The sequence below is a fragment of the Bidens hawaiensis genome, unplaced genomic scaffold (assembly GCF_021521415.1).
Source record: "Bidens hawaiensis isolate Kalapana, Puna unplaced genomic scaffold, B.hawaiensis_p1.1 tig00009541_1, whole genome shotgun sequence".
NCBI classification, from domain to species: Eukaryota; Viridiplantae; Streptophyta; class Magnoliopsida; order Asterales; family Asteraceae; genus Bidens; species Bidens hawaiensis.
In genome coordinates, this window is record NW_027491709.1 from 379,482 (window position 1) to 401,903 (window position 22,422).

At 35.9% G+C, this 22,422-nt stretch overlaps 2 protein-coding genes across 2 annotated transcripts; one reads left to right on the forward strand and one right to left on the reverse strand.

Annotated features, from left to right (window-relative positions):
- Window positions 1–1,738: 1,738 nt before the first annotated feature.
- LOC143532724 (lysine-specific demethylase JMJ13-like) lies at window positions 1,739–5,050 on the forward strand. The gene is made up of 8 exons (XM_077027694.1): window positions 1,739–1,973; window positions 2,053–2,209; window positions 3,034–3,253; window positions 3,335–3,388; window positions 3,482–3,561; window positions 3,822–4,099; window positions 4,176–4,568; window positions 4,654–5,050. The coding sequence occupies exons 1-8, from the start codon at window positions 1,766–1,768 to the stop codon at window positions 4,818–4,820; spliced, it is 1,557 nt and encodes a 518-aa protein (XP_076883809.1). The 5' UTR covers window positions 1,739–1,765; the 3' UTR covers window positions 4,821–5,050.
- A 6,542-nt stretch (window positions 5,051–11,592) lies between these two features.
- LOC143532726 (inositol-tetrakisphosphate 1-kinase 1-like) lies at window positions 11,593–15,805 on the reverse strand. The gene is made up of 3 exons (XM_077027695.1): window positions 15,274–15,805; window positions 14,441–14,572; window positions 11,593–12,149 (listed from the first exon to the last, which is right to left on the reverse strand). Exons 1-3 carry the CDS (start codon window positions 15,751–15,753, stop codon window positions 11,865–11,867), a joined length of 897 nt encoding a protein of 298 aa, XP_076883810.1. The 5' UTR covers window positions 15,754–15,805; the 3' UTR covers window positions 11,593–11,864.
- Between the last annotated feature and the right edge of the window lie 6,617 nt (window positions 15,806–22,422).

A 22,422-nucleotide genomic window follows, 5' to 3' on the forward strand; every position in this document is an offset into this window, starting at 1 on the left:
GGATTAGCTGGACTGAGGAACCACAACCTAGCGTTTAATTGGAGTCGTTAACTTCATTGTTGCCTTCGACCAAGGGATAGTTTTGAAATTCTCAGTAAAGGTTACTAAAGCCGGTCTCTGACATCAAAATCATACGTGGACGTCTAAGAACGTTGATTTCATATTAGTCAACTTTCATTGAAAGAAAGAACCGAGACAGCGGAGAAGAGCCTTCTTGGCAAGCCCGATCACGATTTGACTTCCTCTTGGATTGCATCAATGGATCAACACTAAAATTTATTGAAACTGGTGTATTATTAACTATAATAGTACTATCTTTTGGTTCTACTGTAATATTGCTCCCACTGTCTTTCCTAACTAAACTTAGATCATGTCAATAGGAAAATTTCTCAACATGGCAACCGATTCATCCTCAAATCCTTAACAATTAGACCAATCGTGTTACACATTCAAACACCAAATATATATTAGCAATGATGAAACGAAGAACATATTAATTATCATTCATTTAAAATAATAGTTTAACACCATAACTTAAAACATAAAATTTATTTAGTTGAGATAAAATACAACGCCCAACACCTATAAAGATTAGGGCATCCGTAGCAAAGCTACCGCCGCTACCCTGACGCTCTTTTTTTTTTGGTTCGTTTTTTCTCAAAACGCCCAAACACCACTACGCAAGGGGCATTTTCGATAAACTTGGGATCTGCACATTTTTTTTCCATGATGACGTTTGGGGGAAATGAATGGTCAAAGGACCAATTATCGCTCTTCATTTTGTTTATAATTTTTTATTTGCGTAATTAAATAATATTTAATCGTTACAAGAGGCTTCAACACTTCAACTACTACGCATAAAATCAGAAAAATTCTCAATGGCTACTTAACATTGACATAACATTAAATGACAAAAAAATAAAACTAAAATAAAAGCAATATTAACCTCCTCAATCCTCACTAGTCACTACAGAAGCCCTTAATGAGTTAATTACTTGTATGGCATGACGTGGCAATTTATATCAAAAAGTTAATGTGACGTGGCAACTCATATTATTCATCCCGCCAAGCCGGCAACCGTCAACACGTCTCGAAACCTATAAATCAAAATCCTTCAGTTCCAGTCCCAGTTTGAAAAACCAAACGTTTGGCAATTAAATTATTACATAATCATTCTTCTGTAAATCGTACGCTTCTTCTCCTGTAAATCATCTCAATACGACAGTTTACGCACAAGGGTTTTGCATATAAATGATCAAATTATTAACATATTTGTTCCGGTTTTCGCTGGAACTTAATCAAACACTTGGCGTGCATATACACATTTTAAAGATTTAAATTGTGTAAAAATGATCATTCGTTAATTAAAATCTTTCTGTTTAAACAGTTTGTATGAAGTGGGATTTGGTGTACAAACAATGAATCTTCTAAATTAGAAACATATTGTTTCGATTTCTGACGGAAATTTATCGAACACTTAGCGTGCATACGAGTTTTAAAGTACATTGTGTATAATTATGCATTCATTGAAAAAAATCTTTCTGTTTAAACAGTTTATATGAAGTGGGATTTGGTGTACCGAACTATTACACTTTCAAATTACTAACGTATCGTTTCGATTGTCATTGGAATTTAATCAAACATTTGGCGTGCATGCACGTTTAAATATAGCATTGTGTATAATTATTCATTCATTGATGACATCATCTTCCTGTTTGACAGGTTGGCGTGTTGAATCGTGGTTTTTGATCAAAGAACCGGAATTATGCCGATGAAACTGAAGCAAAAGATTGAATTTTCTTCGTTTTCAAGCGTTAAGAAGATCAAACAATCACCCAAAGAAAGTAAACCGGATGATGATCTTGACTGGATGAATCAGATTACGGAATGTCTGGTTTATCATCCTTCGGTTGAGGAGTTTGAAGATCCGTTACGGTATATTCAGCAAATTGCACCAGAAGCATCAAAATATGGTAAATTATTATTATTATTATTATTATTAAATTAATGTTTATTAAATGGTGTTAAGAATTTAAAGTTAACTGTTCATAGGAATATGCAAGATTGTTCCTCCCGTAATATCTACTGCTCCGACTGGTGTTGTAATGAAGAAGGAGAAACCGGGGTTTAAGTTTACACCGAAAGTGCAGCCTCTTCGGGTTTCTAAATGGACTATGAATGACAAGAATACATTCTTTACCAGCAGAAAGTAAACATTTTTAATATGCCTTATTGTTATTATTAGTTTGTTACTGCTGTCTGCTGCTAAGTATAACTGTCAAAAATGGGCACGGGTTGGGTACCGAGCCATGGGTCAGAACGAGTAATATATTTAGGTCTGAAACATGGCTGTTGGGTTAACACGAAACAGTTGCAAGGATAGTATTTTTCCAATTATAATGTAATCTTTTGAGTAAAATGATTAAAAAGCTGTTATCTTTTTTAAAAAACTATGGTCATTTTTGACCCGGTTGACCTGTTTACCTTTTATAGTAGGGGAAATCACCAAAATGGCCATCTTGACTAATGCGTTTGACAAATTATTATTTAACTTTTACAAATTTCCAATCAACAAGTGTCCTTGATGCAACATATATGAACTTGGAGCACCGGATTTCAAATAGTTTAGGTCCAAATGTGTCATTTGATCATTGATTAATAAAATAAAAAAGTAGGCCCAGATTTCAGGCCTAATTTTGCTGTTTTGGACCATTTTTTTCAACACAAAATTTTCAAGCTCAAAAGGTACAACCAGAATAATGAAATCGTTAGGTTTTCAAAAACCAAAAAATTGAATTTTTGTTTTGTTTTTTTTTGTTTGGTTTGAACCTAAAACTAACCCACACCAACCCATGTACACCCCTGCATACGATAATTATATTTTTCAGTAATACTAATATAGTATAATTTCTCGAGTAAAATGATTTAAAAGCTTTATGCTTTATTAATACACTTTGGTCAAATTTTGGCCCAACCTTTTACCATATGTTATACATAAGTTAAACATGATATTTACATATAATTTTGTTTCAGAAGCTACACTCTTCGTGATTTCGAGTTAATGGCGAATAAGGTATCTGCTAATAAATATTGTTTATCCGGATGCCTTCCATCTGCATACATGGAACGGGAATTTTGGCTTGAGATGGCACGCGGCAAGAAAGGAACAGTTGAATATGGAGTGAACGTAGATGGAAGTGCATTTTCATCTTCTTCTAATGATCGTCTTGCAAATAGCAAATGGAATCTTAAGGTCTCTTATATAGTTATCTTTTAGTAACATGCTTGATTTGACTGCTTATATTGTATGATTTGTTTCCTATTTTGGTTTCAGAAACTTCCTAGGTTGCCAAGATCCACACTTCGGTTGGTGGAAAATGATATTCCGGTAACGTAACGCTTTCTTTATAGAATTAACTACTCATAAATGTTGAATGTTTTGCATTTGACCATATTCTTTGCATTTGACTTTTTTTTTCAGGGAGTGACCGATCCCATGTTGTACATTGGCATGCTTTTCAGTATGTTTGCATGGCATGTTGAAGATCACTATTTGTATAGGTATATTTATATCTAGATGAGGCGAAACGGGATTGTTAGACTGATTGGGTAATGGGTCAAAATGGGTTGAGTTGACCCAAAACGCTTTTTATTAACCTAATTTAATTATAGAAAATTACTTCGTTAAATATGATAACCAAAACTATATTTTATTTCAATAATAATAAATTTTCTTGAATCAAATGATTTTGGAGATTTTATACATTAAGTGTACACTTAGACAACTTTCAACCCGTTTGACAGCACGTTATTTTTTTCAGTATAAATTATCATCACTGTGGGGCACCAAAAACATGGTATGGTGTTCCTGGTACTGCCGCTAATGAGTTTGAGAAAGTCATCCAGAATAATGTTTACACTCGAGAAATATTATCAACTAACGGGCCAGAAGGCGCCTTTGAGATGCTTGCAGAAAAAACAACCATGTTTTCTCCAAAGATTCTGTTGCAGAATCATGTTCCGGTTTACAAACTCGTGCAATTACCAGGAGAGTTCGTTGGCACGTTTCCCAGAGCATATCATGCTGGTTTCAGTCATGGTATATTTTATATGATGCATTAATGTGTTACTTTTGAGGTCAAACGTTTGACCAATCAGTTTGACTTTGCATGTAGGGTTCAACTGTGGGGAGGCGGTGAACTTTGCAGCCCGTGATTGGTTCCCATTTGGTGGGGCCGCTAACGAGAGATACACGTTTCTTCAAAAGAAGCCAATTATCCCTTATGAAGAAATTTTATGCAAAGAGGCTATGCTTATTTCTGTAAAATACGCTAAAAAAGATTATACTTGTGACCTGGATGCAGAGTCAACCCGTTTAGTCAAGGGCCCGTTTGCATCTCTTATACACAAATACGATGATGCAATATTATATTTGAAGTCGTTGGACCGGTCTCTTAAAATCTTGTCAAATCTGAAAGAAACCGTTAGCTGCAGCCTTTGCAAACGGGACTGTTATCTGGCACATGTGAAGTGTGACTGTCGTATGGATCCCATATGCGTTTTTCACGGTAAAACCACAAGAAACTACTTTCTGTTAACAAATTGTTATGGAAGTATTAATAGTATATTAAGTTATAAACTTTGGTTATGCAGATAAAGAACTTTCTGACTGCGGTTGTGGGAGGAACCGTGTTCTTTATGTGAGAGGAGATCTACCAAAAATGAAAAATGTAGCAAAAAAGTTTGAAGAAGATCAATTAATTCATGAAGCAGAAAAACTTATGAAACATGATAATTATATCAACAAGGTACACTTCTAACTTTGTTTGACACATTTTTTTACAGTAAACTACGGTTTTTGTCCATGACATTTGACCAAAATAACCCTTTTATTAGTCCTTTAGTTTTGGTCTTTTCAGTTTCTTCTCAAGTAAAGCTAGACGTCTAACACCGTTTGTCTTTTCTCTTTTAACATTTTTTATTAAAATGGTTTTATTTTCTTTTCACAAGAAGTTAAATGAAGCAACACGTTAACATCGCACATTTTTTTTCTTTTAATTTATTTTACTAAAAGGGTGTTTTTGTCTTTTCACGAATAGTTAGCTAAAGAAAACAAACAGTGTTAGATGTCTTGCTTTAATTGAAAAGAAACTGAAACTAATGGACTTAATATGCCAAATGTGAACTTTTGGACTAAAATAGTAATAATCGACAAACCACAGGAACTAAAATCATAGTTTTCTCTGATTCTATTGGTTAGCAGGATATTAATGGGCCCGTGAGTTTCTAGTAACAGGCTATGAAAATTTTTTATTTAGGGGATGTTTATATGGTAATTGTCTTGTTATTGTTGATTTAAAAATCAGGGTCACAAAGGAGGATTGAGTGGGGTTGCATATGTTGATACAAAGATACAACAAAGTAATGCAAGTGCAAGAGGGAGTAAGAGGAGTAGAAAACATAAAATATGTAACAATGGCAAAGTTGACACGGGTACATCGGTAAATAGGATTGTGAAAAGGGGTAAATCTGGAATTTCAGCCAAGATGAGGTCAGGTGTTAATAAAGGTAACAAGAAATGTAGAAAGAGGTCTTCTTAATGCTTATATTGATCCAAGATTTGCTTTTTAGCTATATTTAATTTATATAATTAATTGTTATTTGATTATATTTTTTATTATGAAATTGAATAGTATGATTTGGATAACAAATTTACATGAATGTATCATAAACTTAATAAGCATAAGGTGGTTAAAAACCTGATCTTAAACTCCCTCCAAAATCCGGTAGATTTCTAAAATTTTTGCATGTAAATAACCACAAGAACTTCAACATATTATTTACTATATTCTATTGGAAAATTGGTTTTTATTGATCACAACTATGTCATTTCGTACTGACGAGTCATCGCCACAATGAATCAAACCGACACTGTAACGCACCGATACCGATCGATTTTCGTCGCGTCGCCATTACAATATGTGGGTTAATTGCAACTAGTTTCGTACTAAAAAGACAAAAAAATATACAAAAATAAAATAACATTTGTATAAATTGTAACTTGAACTAGCCTTGGCCCATGGGTGATGAGGGGACCAACCGACCAAACATCAAAACAATCTGGGCCTGGAATATTCGGGCTTAAAGGCCCATAGCTAGCCGTGTATTGGATACTGGTCGGAGACAATGATGATTGGTTCCTTTGTCAACATTTGTTGTATCTATCAACATTATTAATCAACACAATTTGGTTTGAACATGTATTCTCGTCCATCAATTTGGGAATAATAATTATGTTGCAAAAGCATATAATTAGTACAAAAGGAATGTATATAGAAAAATACATGAAGATGATGATGACCCAATTTGGTTTTGGAATGAGATTCTCTTGTTAATATTTCATTCGGAATAGATATTGGCATCTTACGAATGGCTGAATGAGCTTTATGATCACTTTTTTGATACAAAAAGGATCAAATTAACTAGACGTAACTTTATTCGTATCCAGCGGATTATATATTTAGTAGGGGACCCGGATTTGTTTCCTTGGGAAGGCGATCGGGCGGAATAAGATTCTCTTATTGAGTATTCCATTTGGAATAGACATTGACATCTCCGACTCCGTGTGAACTTTATAATCACTTTTCTTTAGTACAAAGTGGGTTAAAATAACAAAACATAAACTTTATTCGTATATGGACGTAATTATATATTCATTGACGAACCTAGGATTTGTTTTCAAAGGGGGCGATTGGGCGGCTTAACCAAAATTTTATAAGACGGGATAGGGATTTTCAGATATAAATAACATTATTTTTGTTTATAGAGGGTAGCGCCCCCTCCCCTGTATTATATTCATGTTATAAAATGATAATTATAGCTTTACTTCCAGTAATATTAGTGTTACCAGTATTATTTAGTATAAACGGATTTGCATTAGACTATTTCAAGAAACTGTAATAAATATTGACTCATGTTAGGATTAATGACATATACACATGACACAACTATGTTATGATTTTATGCACTATGAAATTGCAAGGGTTCAAAGCGGCGGAACCCCTAGACCATGGGGAGGTTTCATGGGGGCATCGAGCCCTTTAGCGGGGTTTGAGGTGACACCTTGATAAGGTCCCAGGGGAACGCCCATGGTGGAGGTCACACTAAATTATGAGATTATTGACAACTGGTGATCGATAATAGTATCAATGAAAAAAATGGGTGATGGTAAAAACTTATTTAATCAGTGACAACTTATGTTGCGAGTTACTTGTTTCTAATGGGACTTTACATTAATGTAAGCTAATTGTATACTCTTTTATAGTTGTAATGTTTCATCACAATCAATGTGATACTTCGATCCCTTAAATAAGAAATCACATGGTTTGTATTATATACGGAAATTATCAATTCATTTTATCATAAAATAACATCTCACTCTTTGCATAATCTTATGAACTTTCTATTTTTTTATCCCCCCCGGGCCGGGGTGATTATTTGTTTTAACTTAAACAACAAACATTTTTTCGTTTTTAACTACTTTAATGAGTTTCAATTAGAGTTATTGAAATCAAATTCTGGTTTAGATTTTTATGGTTTATGAATTTAAATTATTACACTTCCGATTTATCTGATTTCAAAATAACATCATTTTAATTAATTTAATTTAAAATAATATTTTAACAAATTGTTATCTTTGGAGAGATGTTTAAACATTATAAAAGCATGTGTTAAACAAATAGTAACAAAAGTTAAACATGTGTCCAAAATAAAAACCTTTATAGTTTTTAATCGAAATCCACTTTCAGAAAATCAAAGTTAGGAACCTTATCGGCTTATCCTATCATAAAGCTTACCAAAATTGAGAAAGAAAGTATTATTATCGGACTAAATGCATAGGCATCCGTTCACGGCTATGGTATATAAAGAAATGAATTAGCTAAATTTTATAATAATAATAATAATAATATATGATTGCTTTCTATTCAAAATAAGTGTAGTGTACGTATCATATTTTAAATTTCTTATATAAAGCAGTGAGAAAGCAACATATTCTCTAAACCCAAAGTAGTGATAAAGTATAATAAGTAATATGAATTCGAGATTTTCTTATCAATTATATAATTATGGTCTAATGATATATGGTGATTGTTGAAGTTTAGGATTTTAATTGTTTCAAGTTTGAAACCAGACTTAAAGGAAAAAGGGTGTGTGGGTGTGGTTGGGGGGGGGGGGGGGGTTCTACAATTGTGGGTTTCTTCTTTCAATTATTTTTTGGGTGAGTCAAACTTGAAATGTTAAAATCAGTATGAACGGTTGACATCTCGTTTTAAAAAGACGAATATTTTATTTAGAGTGGTTTCAAACGTTCTTAGGAAAATTATATAAGTATACAAAAGAAAAAAAAGATAAAAAGCCATAATCCGCATAACAAAGTATACTATTGGATATTCTTTTAGCATAACCATTTAACCTTTATTTCAAAGTTGATGCTTTGCATGAAAGAAATAATAAAAAAAAATAACACAAACGAATAAACAAGTCCAATGAACAGACGCCCATATTTTTTCTGATAAGCTTTAACTCATTTCCAACTCCAGTGGAGATAATTATTCACATGAAAAGTGAGTTATAACGTTTTGTTTTCGAGTTTAGTTAATGAAAGAAAATAAAAGAAAAGAACTGCAATTAAGGTGAGAAAATAAAGCGAGGGAAAGAGAAAGCTATAACTTAATCTCGTATACAACGCACATGATATAAGAATTGTCTTGTGTACTAAATATCTTTTAACTCATACCAATGTTTATTCTTATTTCCATTTGGTCTTTAAGTGAATCTAATTATACCAAAATGATTATGGTGACACCAAATTAACCAATATATTGGTGAAATTTTTTACTATCCCGAATCAATTTTCTCCTTTTCAGTTCAACTCCAGCATTTTCAAAAGTAGAGGGTCACGAGCATCACTTTGCTAACGATATTCTATCGACTACAACTAAAACGATTTGCCCCGCCAAAACAATATTCAAATACTTGTTAGCGATTTTAGTGTAATTGAGGATTAACTTGTTAATCAAGTTAATTATAATTTGAATCTAAATAAGTCGGGCTGTTGGGTGCACACTTTTTTGATCTTATTATGATTTATAATCCTATTGTTACTTATATTGGTACTTATGGGCGAAATCCCCTTAGCTACGGGCGTGCTAGCAAGGTCAAAGAGGTGGCAACCCCTGACAGGGTCCAAGGGGCAGGAGCGCAAGTAATTTACTTATTATTAAATTCCGTAAGTAATTTTGATGCAATAAACATAAGCGTAATTTGATGTATTTGAGCTTCAAATACATGATAAATGCCAAAGGCCGTTAACAGACCCCTAACCTAATATTGTTACTTGATCATAGGATTAACATTCTATTTCATTAGAAAAAAAAACTCTCAATTCATCATACTCGAATTCTTGCGCTCAATCTGAGTTTTATCCGGTCAAAATATTTGGGAACCACATATAGTTTTGATCTGAAAGTGCTTTTCGTGACTCTAAGATCTCCAAAGATACCCATTTTTCTGCAATAATTCCCCAACAATCCTTTTCACAAGGTGATTTTCCTAAACAACAAATTATATAAATTTCGGTGAAGGAATCAACGAGCAGCAAAACCAATTAACACCGTGAGTGTGGGGATCCTTTGGCCGATGGGGCTTAGGAATAAGCCATTCATCTTCTCACCATACTTGCTCTTTTCTCATCATAAATTCGTCGTAAGTGTCCCATTTTCTCATTCTTCATATGTTTATGTATGTTGCAGTTCTTACTTGAATTTGCATATTGTTCTTAGTGTTCTTATGTTTGTGTTATTCTTCTTTTGATACGTTGTAACTTCATCTTTGATCTTCACCACATGTGTTCTACCATTGCTTGTAGATATTTGTTTCTTTTTTTTTTATGTGAAGAGAATATTCGTCGTAGCTGTTTTCCTTAGCTTAAAAATTCATAGGTGGTGCTTGATTTAATATTTGTGTAACTAAAATTTGTCGTATCTGTTTTCTTAAAATGAAGGTAAAATAAATGAGATATCCATACTTGGAAGGGAAAAAGTGGAATGAGTGGAAACTTGTCCCACACAAAAAGAGGAGGGGCACGTCATAAAGTGGTTTACAAAGAGAAACACTCCTTAGATTTTATTTCCATATACAAAGAAACTAGCAGGGACCCAAGGTACAAACTTGCATGTGTGCGCGACGGTGATGGTAGACGCAATGTGTCACTTTAAGTGCACTTTGCACACTTGCTTGAGCCACCTTTTTTGTTTCTGAAGGCACATTTGGTTAGGGTTTTTTGGTCAAAAGCAACCCACAACCTCTCGTTTGAAAGGTAGGATCAGAGATCTTGGAAGTTCAATAAATAAGTTATGAATTACATGTGTAGTGTAGAAGTTTGCTCTAGAGGCGGACCATGAACAACTTTGTTTAGAACTGGTCCAGGAGGTGGATCAGAACCCACTCCTAGGTTTGGAAATTGGTCCAGAGGTTAGATCATAACCCAATCGTAGGTCTCTGAACAAAATCGTAACCCCCTAAAAAGTGTAATAACAAGTCGTATTGACAACAATTTAAATCAGTTTGCAACTTGTTATTAATGAATCAATTAAATTCTTTAGATGAGGTTTCATGGTTTTGTATTGTGATTATAAAACTAAAGTGTTACCTTAGTGGAGAGACACTATTCACACAGAAAACACAAACAAATTTTCTAGCAACTTGTGACATACTTATGGTGCATTTCAAGCTCGGTGGTCAATTGTTACGATATATAAATATATTATTACGACTGTTATCAGTAGAGACAAATGCATTTTCAAAGAAACACGAAATTGAATTTAGAGAAACCGTGTAAAAAAAGGCCTCATCCACGACTTTGTTCACATTCTTGTTTTATTTAATTATTTAGTTGTAGCCATTATTGTAACCTTTTCTCTTCTACTTTATAATTTTCTTCTTTTCTATTCTACTTTATACTTTTCCTTTATAAGGTTGCTTTATATTATTTTACAAAGATTCCCGTAGGCCTATTGACATTAATTACATGATCAACTAAAACAATCATGTTTGAGTGATATGACATGTGAATAAAAGTGATTAATTTATGATTTCTAGCTCTGAACCCTTTTAGACTTTAGTGAACATCTCCCCTTGTGAGAGGGAAAATGGCAAAATTAAGGTTCAAATTCGCTACGTGACAAAAGAAATTGATGTAACTTGTCATAGAGTTGGTGACCTAATTTTAGAGACAAAGTCTTTCAAATAATAAACGCTTATTTAGAGAATCATCATTTCTTTTTTCCATTTGCTTTTAATACATTTGGTTTTTTGGCCCAGAGGCTATGAATTTTTCGAGTAGAGTTCAACGTGTCGTACACGGAACCTCTTCGGCTCCTAGGTTTCAAAGCTTTGTTTTTAGTAGGATTGGTTTTGCTATTCAAAAGGGGGTTACGGCGCAGCTTGTTGCCCGGTTGCCTGCCAATTTATTGTAATTGTTTTGTACTTATGAAAGATGTTAACAAGTAATATAATAATTAAATCATAAACGCTCAAAGGTCTTGATTCAAGTCCCACGAGCAACGAAGAAATTTTCCCTAAAAAAACAATACACTAATTTTATTTTATGGAAATGGATCACCTCCTTTTTTAACATACAAAAAGTGAAAATATGCAACAAAAAGTGATGGCTCTGCATCAAAAGCATCCTCAACACAAAACATGCACATGAAACTCGTCCTTGAAGTGACTAACTAGTTAACCAACACAAAGAACAAACCAAAAGATTCATTTAAATATTGTCGTAAACTCGGTCAATCTTTCTAAGCTTGTGTTTCCTCATGAACATCCACATCCTCCTTCATCATCATCTTCTTTTCTTCTTGTGATTTCTTGATATTCAACAAGAAATCCGTCATTACAGATTCATAAAATGGTAATTTCTCAAAACCAGGGAAATAATTAATATCAACCACAAGATAATCATCAGTCTTATCATCCTTAATCATGTCGAAATTAAAAAGATGCAACCCAAGAGCCTGTCTCAGGCCGTTGGCTACGTCGACCAGAAACTCCTGCGAAGGCATCTTTGGCTTTTCATCGGATTTGTTATTACTACTCCAACTATCATCACCGTCGATTACTGTCACACCCGGCCCTGAGCGGCGGAAACAGCCGGGCGCGCACGAGTGGGGATTGATAATTAAGCACGGGCCATTGCAAACATTCAAAGATTTTCATTTCGCATGAAAAGTTTAATACAAATACATTACATTGATTAAAAATTACATAAAAACATCCAAGTATAAAAACTGTTGAAGATTTCCACGCCATATCCCCTTGCGCGGCGGGAACAACCACGCGCATCGAAGGGATAGAACTAAAATCTTCCAAAAAGCTAGTTTTAGATGTTCAGCGTGAGGTGCTCTAAGTGTGACTCCATGCGCTACCTAGTTATCTCCTGAAAGACACGTAAAAACATTTAAATCAGTATAAACTGAGTGAGTTCACAAGTTTTAGTAACTTGATAAATCGTGTTTGCATCATAATCTTGATACAAATCATTCTGAAACATAATTCTGATAGCATCATTAAAACACATGCTTGGTAAAACATAGTCCTATCAACATATTCAGATAAAAATCGTTCCGCGGGTTACGCGCGAACATTTCTGGGAACTGTACTCGTCTATGCAAAGTGGCGCTGCCACTACGAGCTAAAATAAGTAATACCGTCCCGCGGGTTACGCGCGAACGTTTCAGGAAAATGTGCTCGTCCATGCAAAGTGGCGCTGCCACTACGAGCTAATCAATAATTCCGTCCCGCGGGTTACGCGCGGACGTTGTGCCGGAAAACAAGGCGCTCGTCCATGCAAAGAGGCGCGACCCCTACGAGCGGGCTCAAACCCATAGTACTGCCCCATGACCATACTAGGCACTCGTCCATGCAAAGAGGTGCGACCCCTACGAGTGGGTGGATCAAACCAGCAGTCCCTACCCTTAGAGTTCCAATGGTAAAGTGATCACTTACTCGAATTCTGGCGCACATACATCGAAAACCATAGATACCGTTTGCATTGCTCGTAAATACACCATAATGAAACATTATTTAAACACATAATTGCTTGTATTGCTTGTAAGAGTATCACATAAAACATAGTTTTAAGTACGTGTCCCTCGCCCCGAAAACAGTTTAAAAACAGTGAAAACAGCGAGAATAGGGGCTGTGAGACTCACCTGTGGTTCTTGTTAAGGGATTAATCGAGATTCGGGTTTTCTTGGTGTTGGCCTCGGAATCGAAGGTCTAGTAACTGGAACGGAATCGAAAATAACGGATGCTTTGGGAGATGATTAGTGCAAGTTTGCAGTTCTTTGAAGTGTGTTTTGAGTGATAATTTAGGTTACATATTTATAGGCAAACTCAAGGGAACACAATCCCTTGCTTTAGGGGATTGTAATCTTTTCATATCTAGGTGTAATGATGATAAAGTATGGAAATTATTATTGTTTATTGTTTATTTAAAAGTGGAGGAGTGGTTAAAAGATCTTGATTTGATTTGGACAGGACATGCAGGTCTGTGGTTGGTGAGAATAGGGTGGCTGACAGTTGACTTTTCATGTTACAGTGTGCTTTTTCAGGTACTTTTGTCAGTGTACAGTAAAAAGTGGAAAATCTCTGAAACACGCTACTGTTTCCCTTTTTGGGCGGGAGTAATCTCCTTATGTCTGGAGAATAGACTAAGTGTTCTGTGCGCATCACTTTGTGCGCATAGCTTTCTGCGTGAAGGACATTTCTTTGCTGCGGGTAGGTGCGTAACCTTCTCGCAGTTAGGGATATTGAGTTTCATTTGTAGATTCTCCAGGTGGTCTTGGTATTTCAACATAGTGATCAGTCATGTTGAAGTCAATTCCATCTTGGAGCTTCAGACAAACTAGCTCTCAATGTTCCCGCCATGCGGGGAGGTTAGTTCCCTTCCGCACGCGCATAAACGATTTAGGATGCACCCGCCTTAGCATCATGCGGGATGGTCAACCCATAGACAACATAACGTTAAGTTACATGAAAACATAAAGCCAAAACATTCGCGCATGGCGCATATAACATATGCTCACGCTGGTTCTTAACATGGTGCGCTCGCGCAGGTTGCACATAACAAATGCACGCGCTGACTAACATGGCGCGCTCGCGCAGGGCGCACATAACAAATGCACGCGCTGACTAACATGGCGCGCTCGCGCAGGGCGCACATAACAAATGCACGCGCTGACTAACATGGCGCGCTCGCGCAGGGCAAACATAACAAATGCCCGCGCTATATGGCGCGCATAATATTTACAATCACCTAATTATTAGGTGATTACTTAGTTTAAGGGATTGGGAATTTACCGGGTGTCACAATTACAGAGCTTGATATCTGAGAAAAGCACATTAACCCATCGGATTCTAAAGTAATCTTCACCATGGTCTCGTTTGAAATATCCGGCAACGAACTCCGTTTCACACATTTTACATAATCGCCCGCTACGTAAACCTGTATCAGAGAAAATATATTAGTTATGGTTTAATGTTGCATAAGTATTCTATATGCTACTAAAAATAAAATATAGTTAATTAGAGTTTGTTGTTTTTTTAGAACGTCGATTTTCTTGTACTTAGGCTACGTACCACACTCTTCAAATTTGGAGAGCCCGAGGCCTCATTCTGGCCGGACTATGTTGTTGGCCTACTGCTACTTGACACTTGACAATCGTTGTGCTACCACAAGAGTATAATTCTCTGGTGTAACACACGGTGGGATAAAACCTGGGTGGACTTAGGGTTCGAACTGACAACCTTTGCACAAGGCTTACTTAAATTCTTCATTTCCAATATCCATCCAAAAATGACACAAGTGAGATTCAAACTTAAGTATTCACTAGAGAACCCAAGCCTTCTGACACTAGGACACAAGTGATGTATGTTATGAGTTTGTTTTTAAAAGACATGATTTGATTTTGGAATTATTTTTAGGGTAAGGCTAAATATATTCCCTATATGTAGAACGCACTAACATTACTAAAAGTAAAAGTATAGATATGATGTGACAGATTTAATAGCGTGTCTGTTAAGGTGAAATTTAGTAAAAATATAGGAGGTGATACATTTACCATAACCCTCATATTTATTGTCCATGTAGCTAGTAATGATAATTATAACAAAAAACCTAGCAAATATATATTCTATCTAATATACCTTGAAGATGACTCCACCATGGTTCACAAACTGTTGCAGCACCACGGGTGGGTTTAGTTTGGCTAACCCTTCATGGTTAACCACTAGTGACATCTTATGCGCACCAGTGGCTCCATCAGCAAGCAGCGGCTTGGCGATCACTGGAAAAACCAACTCTTTATCCGTCTGGACAGATTTTAAACACTCAAAATCTTGAACCAGGACTTGGTTTGGAATGCCAAGTTTGGGAACATTAAGTTGAGAAATCGGTTCGAGCATGGAGATACGGTTGTGGAGGCGTTGGATGGCGGATGGGCGGTCAATGATGGTGGCATTAGGGTGGTTGATGGAGAATGTTTCGAGACTTTGGTCCCATTCTTGGCCATAAGACTTGTGAATGATGCAATCAAATGGACCTTGTTCGGTTAATGGTTTGGTAACATCTATTGGGATGAAATCAATACCTCGTTGTTGCGCGTAAGTTATGAATGGTTCCACCATGAAAGCTTCGTTTTTTCGTGTAGGTAACACATAACCTACTCGAAAAAGACATGTTTCTTGATTCTGGCATTTTGTTTGTGTTTGTGTTTTAAGAGAGATGTGTGATTTGTTTGATGAGGGATGGATTGGTTTTATATTAAGTTTTTGAGGAAAAGAAGCAGATTCTAGTGTATTTAAATAAGTCTAGATTCGTTGGAAAAACAAACGAATCTGTCTAGCATGCCCACATGTTTATATATTATTTATCTTTTGTCTTTTAGGAATATTAATGAGGATGGTTTCACACTTCCATATGACAAAGTTGGTTTTTGTTTTCAAGACATTAATTTGCTTCATTTTAGTCAACGATAGAGAACAAATTAAACTAATTGTTGATTGTGATCTAGGTAATCTCACTAGGATATGTGTGGTCATTGTTTCTATCTAAATGTTTAGACCAAACCCAATACCGTATTTACTGGATGAGCTCGGTACCGTACCGATACCGGTATCGAAAATACCGACTCCGAAATTTGTAAATTCTTGGTACCGGTACTGGGAGCGAAATATTCGGTTCGATGCCGGGATAGTACCGATACCGAAGGTAAAATTTGGGAAATAGGTACCGGTACCGTATCGATCCCGAAACTCAAAACTTTGGTACCGATTCGATACTAACGGTACCAAATCGGTACCGGTATCGAATTTGCTCATCCCAATTTAGCGGTGTACATGGGTGAGATGGCATGAGAAATACAAAACTCGGTATTGAAGGAGACATGCAGTTGAAGAAGCGCCTGTATGTACGTGCAAATTGCAATGCATTTGGGGTATAGTGTTGGGGCCAAATGATTTAAAAGCTAAAAAGAATGAATTTTCTAATGCCGTTAAATCTTCTACAACTCTTAAAGCATTCTCAGTCTATTCTTCATTCTCCATCTCTATAATTACACTAAAACATCATCTTTTCTCTCTCATTTTCAATTAAATAATATTTTTATACATTTATCATTACAATTGGTATCAGAGCTTTGACTCAACTATTGAGGTTCTTGGATCTTTCTTAGTGTGTGCAGGGTCAGTCAAGGAGGACTATCAACAGTATTTGATACTTAGATAGTGGCTGCACCTGACATATGACGGGGACGAATCCTTGTTATTTGACGCTAAACCATTCAATAGTGGATTCGAATCTTTCGCTAGCGACATGGGAGGACAAATTTAAAGAAAGGAAAGGTTTAATATGTTAGTTTGTGCTTCAACGTCTACTTGGTTCAGTTTGATTGACCACAACTTGTCAAGCGTTCCTCAAACTCACTACATCCAACTGCTTCTCTCAAGTGATCAATCCAACATCAGCTACTGGGTTTGGTTTTGAATCTCTTGAACACTGTTATACACAGCTATAATGCACATTTAAAAACGTTCATACAGATTGCAACTTTGTTGACCTCTTCACTAAAGCTTTTAATCATGTCTAATTTGACTATCTTCTTGAGTTGATTGACATGATTAATGTTTTGAAATCCCAACAAAAATATCCTTTTGTATATAAATTTGCAAATATTTTTATATTTCTAAATTTTGAGGGAGAAAATGAGTTGTTAAACTCAGAAAAAAATTTTTGATTTGTTCTTAAGAAAACAAGAATAAATACTGAACTCACCAAAAAGATTTTATCTTTATTTTAAGAAAATCTGAAAAGGTTTCAAAAATAATGTTCTTGGTTTTAGGGGGAGCAATGTGAGTCAAGCTGTGAAAATTGAGTTTGTCTAGCATAAGTAGAAAATGATAGTTAAATTGAGTAGATGGTTATCCCTGCCTATGCTAACTTTATGCTCTTAAAAAGGAAATATGGGTAGACCTATTATATGATGCATTGATAGCTTTAACGTTTAAGTATGCTTGTTGGCATGTGATATATACTTAATTCGCTTAGCTACAAACATAGGTGGATTACCGTTTCATCGACATATGATTTCATGGTCTTAAATCGTATTGAGAGAATTTCCAAATTCTGAAGCTCTGGATCTAAATGATGTTTGTTTATCTGGGTATCACGTATGTCCATTCTTGCGGTTGTCAAATCATATGTGTGTATAACAGATATTTCATTAAAGCTTTGTGCTAATCCGCAATTAAATTGACAAAATTCACTAATTCAAAATAGTGATGTGTTCATAAGTGATCAACAAGATATATTACGATATTCTTAAACTTTGAGTCGATCACTCCCGCTGTCATCTAGATGTTGTCCCCTCACAAGATCGTCGGATCCAAACTGGGATATAACATACGTAAACCCCACAGATGACAAACATGTATATTCAAATTGGATGATGAAAGCTTGTGCATAACTTGATTACAGGGGTATGCCATGTATGCGGTAAACACTAGCTTAATAGTCTAATTAAACTTATATCTTAACATAGCTAATGGCCGGTAAACAGACTTGGATGCTTAAGCTTAGGCGGACATCAATATCAATGATTATCGTAGACTGCTCATACTTGTGTTCACTATAATACACACATATATAAGGCATGTGCTGACTCGTCAATATCAATAATATTCTAGTCAGAAAAATCACAAAATTGTAGCTCCCTTATTTACATATCTCATCAAACAAGAAACTTCAAAAATTATATGTAAATATTTAAGTTTTATCAAAAGGTTTATTAATTGTGAAAAGGATTTTATTTTTAGTGTTATTTTTATATTTTAAAATACATATTTATTTTTAATATTACTTATTTTTATTATTGCTCTTAAACATTAAAACTTTTGGGATTTTAAAATTTTACGAGCTTTCAAGGTTAGTGAGTTAATTCTACAAAGTTCAGAAATTAAGGTGTAAATTGTAGAAAAACATGTGTTATGTTTGAAAACATTTGAATCCAAAGGTGCGTTTTGAAAACTCAACATTTATTTGACCATAAAATTGGGGTCTGCGAACGCATCTTATTTATCTTCTAGTGTTGTGCAGTTGACTATTCCGTCGGATAAAAAACCAGCTTTTGTTTGAAGAGACCGATGCTGCAGATGGCGAAGCATGCAAAAGAACATGAGAACGTGAAAAGTTGGAAGTTGAATCTAAAGATGATTTGATAGTGTCTGAACTCTGAAGATCCGTCAATACGCAAAGGAATGAAACCAGTTGGTTCAATAAAGTCAACATAAGTAGGGAATTAAATGTCAAGCTTCCTGTTACCGATCCTTCAAAGAAAATAAGCAAGAACAGAAGGTTGAGAATCAAGTCTCCAACAATGGAAATAAGAATCATCCGAGTCTAATAAGAGTTTGGATTCATTGAACTTTGAAGCGTTCGAGATGAAGGTTGTTGAGGATGAAAACCAAGAATGGTTATAGATGAAAGCTCCTATCTATACAATAGCCTAGAGGGAGATTTGACAATTCGTTTAATGCTTTATTTAGGTTTTTATATTAGATGAAAATTGTAATGTTTAATGTGCTTTTGTTTAGTTATGGTTGTAATGGGCCAATGGTCCAAGACAAAATTTTCCCAAGTTGGGCCGCCCAAGAGGCCCATATGAAATGTAACCCAATCCACATTCTAGACAAGTATTATTAAAATAATATCAATATTATACTCTTTCTTTCTCTCATATTGCGTGTGTGTTTCTTAATCCGAGATCCGGATATTCTTGGTGATTTCCGCTCACCAAGTTTACGGATTGGTCCTGGATTAGTCGTTAGCTAGATCCATAATGAGACCTACACCTTACCCAAAAAAATAATAATTCCAATATCAAATAATATCTTTTAAGACTATGTGTAATGAAGTGGCTACATTAGGGGGCAATTTTTGACAGGTGGTGTCACGTCAGCAATTAGATGATTTTCATCTTAGGGTGTAGTGGTTTGTATACCAAAATCACCTAAATAATAATAAAATATCACTATTTTTTAGACTTAACCCGATGACTTATACATGTCGCCATTCATGGCAATGTTCGGGGAGACTTTGCCATTTACCGCACCCCTACTGTACTTTTAGTACCATATAGAATAATTATATAACAATAAATCATAACCAATATATCTTCTTTGATACAGGTTTACGTAGCTGGCGATTATGTGAAATGTGTGAAACGGAGTCGGTTGTCGGGTATTTCAAACGAGAGTGTGGAGAAGATTACTTTGGAATCTGATGGGGTAATGTGTTTTTCTCAGATATCAAGCTCTGTAATCGTCGGTGATGATGGGTGGAGTAGTAATAACAAATCTGACGAAAAGCTGAAGATGCCTACGTAGGAGTTTCTGGTTGAGGTGGCGAAGGCCTGAGATAGGCTCTTGGGTTGCATCTTTTTAATTGCGATATGATTAAGGTGTTGGGTTCCAGTGGTGATCAGTCAACGGTTTAAACGATTAAACCCGGTTTAATTAAATTAGTTTCATAATTATTAATCATATTAATATATGAATACGCAGCGGAATACAAAACGTGTAATCACCATTAAACGGAACCGTACAGGATCCGGTTACAGACGATACGAGTATGATACGAAACAACCAAAGAAACATAAATCTAAACCGACAATAATTAAGTTTACCTCGGTTAATGTATAACCGGTTGAGACACCGAGGTTCAACGAACGTTGCTAGTTGACGAACTGAAACGAATGGCGGCTTTGTGGTGGCACCGAACTGTAATAGCGACGGCGGCAGCGAACAGGTGCGGCGGCGGCGAACAGGTGCGGTGGTAGTGACGGACCTGATGGGCGGAACGAGCGGCACGACAGATGGTGGCGGTTTCCGGCTATTCGCTAATTGTATATGGCGGCGATATTATGTACGGCAAATACGTGAACGAAATTCAATTTGTGCATGAGGCTGATGTCCAATAATTAGGTCATTATTATCATCATAATATATATATATACATTATAATAACCCTCAAGCCCAATTTCGTTAACCACTTGTTTAAAGCCCAGCTCGTTTATAAGTAAACATTAGAGATATTGTTTATTATTTATATCTCATATAAATAATAAATATTTATGTTCGCCATTTGCCGGTCAAACAGTTTAAGCGGATTTTGGTTCGTTGCCCAAGGTGTAACTCTCACGGGTCATGACCTAGTCGGCCACGTTGACTTACCCGAACCGGTCCATAATTCCAACAATCTCCCACTTGGACGGTTTTCGGTTAAGTTGATCAACGCTGACAGCTAGCGGTGCTCTAGCTACACATAGATGCCCCCAACAGGTTATGACATTTTAAATTCATTAACCAAAGGATCTTGGAATACACTATTGCAAGATAATGAACTTATAGTAATCGTTGTCATCTATCCTTTCCGTATAAGACACCAATTGAACAATAAGCCATGGATCAGATCAATCTCATATGGCGTTCAATCATTATCGTTTTCATTCTCGAGTCAAAGTGGTCCAATCAAACACACAGTAAGTTTGGGTGAGGCCTCACACTTTACCAGTTTGAATCAACGAAGGCGTCAAGATGTCTAACTGTTACATATCATGTAAGAGTACAGAATCCCATTTTGATTACATACAACTCCCAATTAACTTCAGAATACTCCCAACCAATGCCTTCATGACTGGCAGTTACACGACAGCGGTTGACATTGATCAAAGAATACCTTTAGTAAACGAAAGTTCTAATATGTATCTCAGGTCTAAGGATACTAAATGAGCATACCAATATCAAATGCATCTTATGACTAAGATCCATGAAGATGATTTGATGCGAGTTACATCCAACATCATTCATAATGAGGTCTGTGAGTTTGGAAGTCAACCCTTTGAGTCCAAAGTCAGAATAGTCTTAATTCAGAATCGCTCCCACGAGTCTGACCGACTACGGATAATTTAGAATACAATGTTCATGGATTAAACGTATTAAAATGAACACAGTTATAATATTCAACGTTTGCATTTAACCATTAAATCAAAAGTGAACTCAAAAGTATAACTGTTTAAATGTTCATACATCCAAATACTAAATCAAAACAAATTACTAGCTAATCTAAGACCGATAGCATCCCTGTGTTGGTCATGCTTGTCCCGAGTCATCGGCATAGTGAACGGGTCTGCTAGGTTTTGATCTGTGTCTACTTTGCTTATTGTGATGTCACCTCGTTCCAGTATCTCTTGAATGAGGTGGAACTTCCTTAGAATGTGCTTGGCTCTGTGATGAGATCTGGGCTCTTTGGCCTGAGCAATAGCACCTGTGTCATCACAGGACACCTCGATTGGTTTACGAATACTCGGAACCACATCGAGATCGGTGATGAACTTCTTCATCCAAGCAGCCTCTTTAGCAGCATCCGATGCAGCTATATATTCGGATTCGGTGGTAGAATCCGCCACTACACTCTGCTTGGAGCTCTTCCAATAAATAGCTCCTCCATTGAGAGTGAAAACGAAACCTGACTGTGAGAAAGAATCATCTCGGTCAGTCTGGAAGCTAGCATCAGTGTAACACTTTACAGTGAGCTTCTCTTCCACTTCCCCAAACACCAATAACATATCTTTTATCCTATTCAAGTACCTTAGAATGTTCTTCACAGCAGTCCAATGGGCAATGCCAGGACTCTGTTGAAAACGACTGGTCATGCTCAGGGCATACGAGACGTCAGGTCTAGTACATAACATAGCATACATGATAGAGCCAACCGCAGAAGCATATGGAATTGCTTGCATA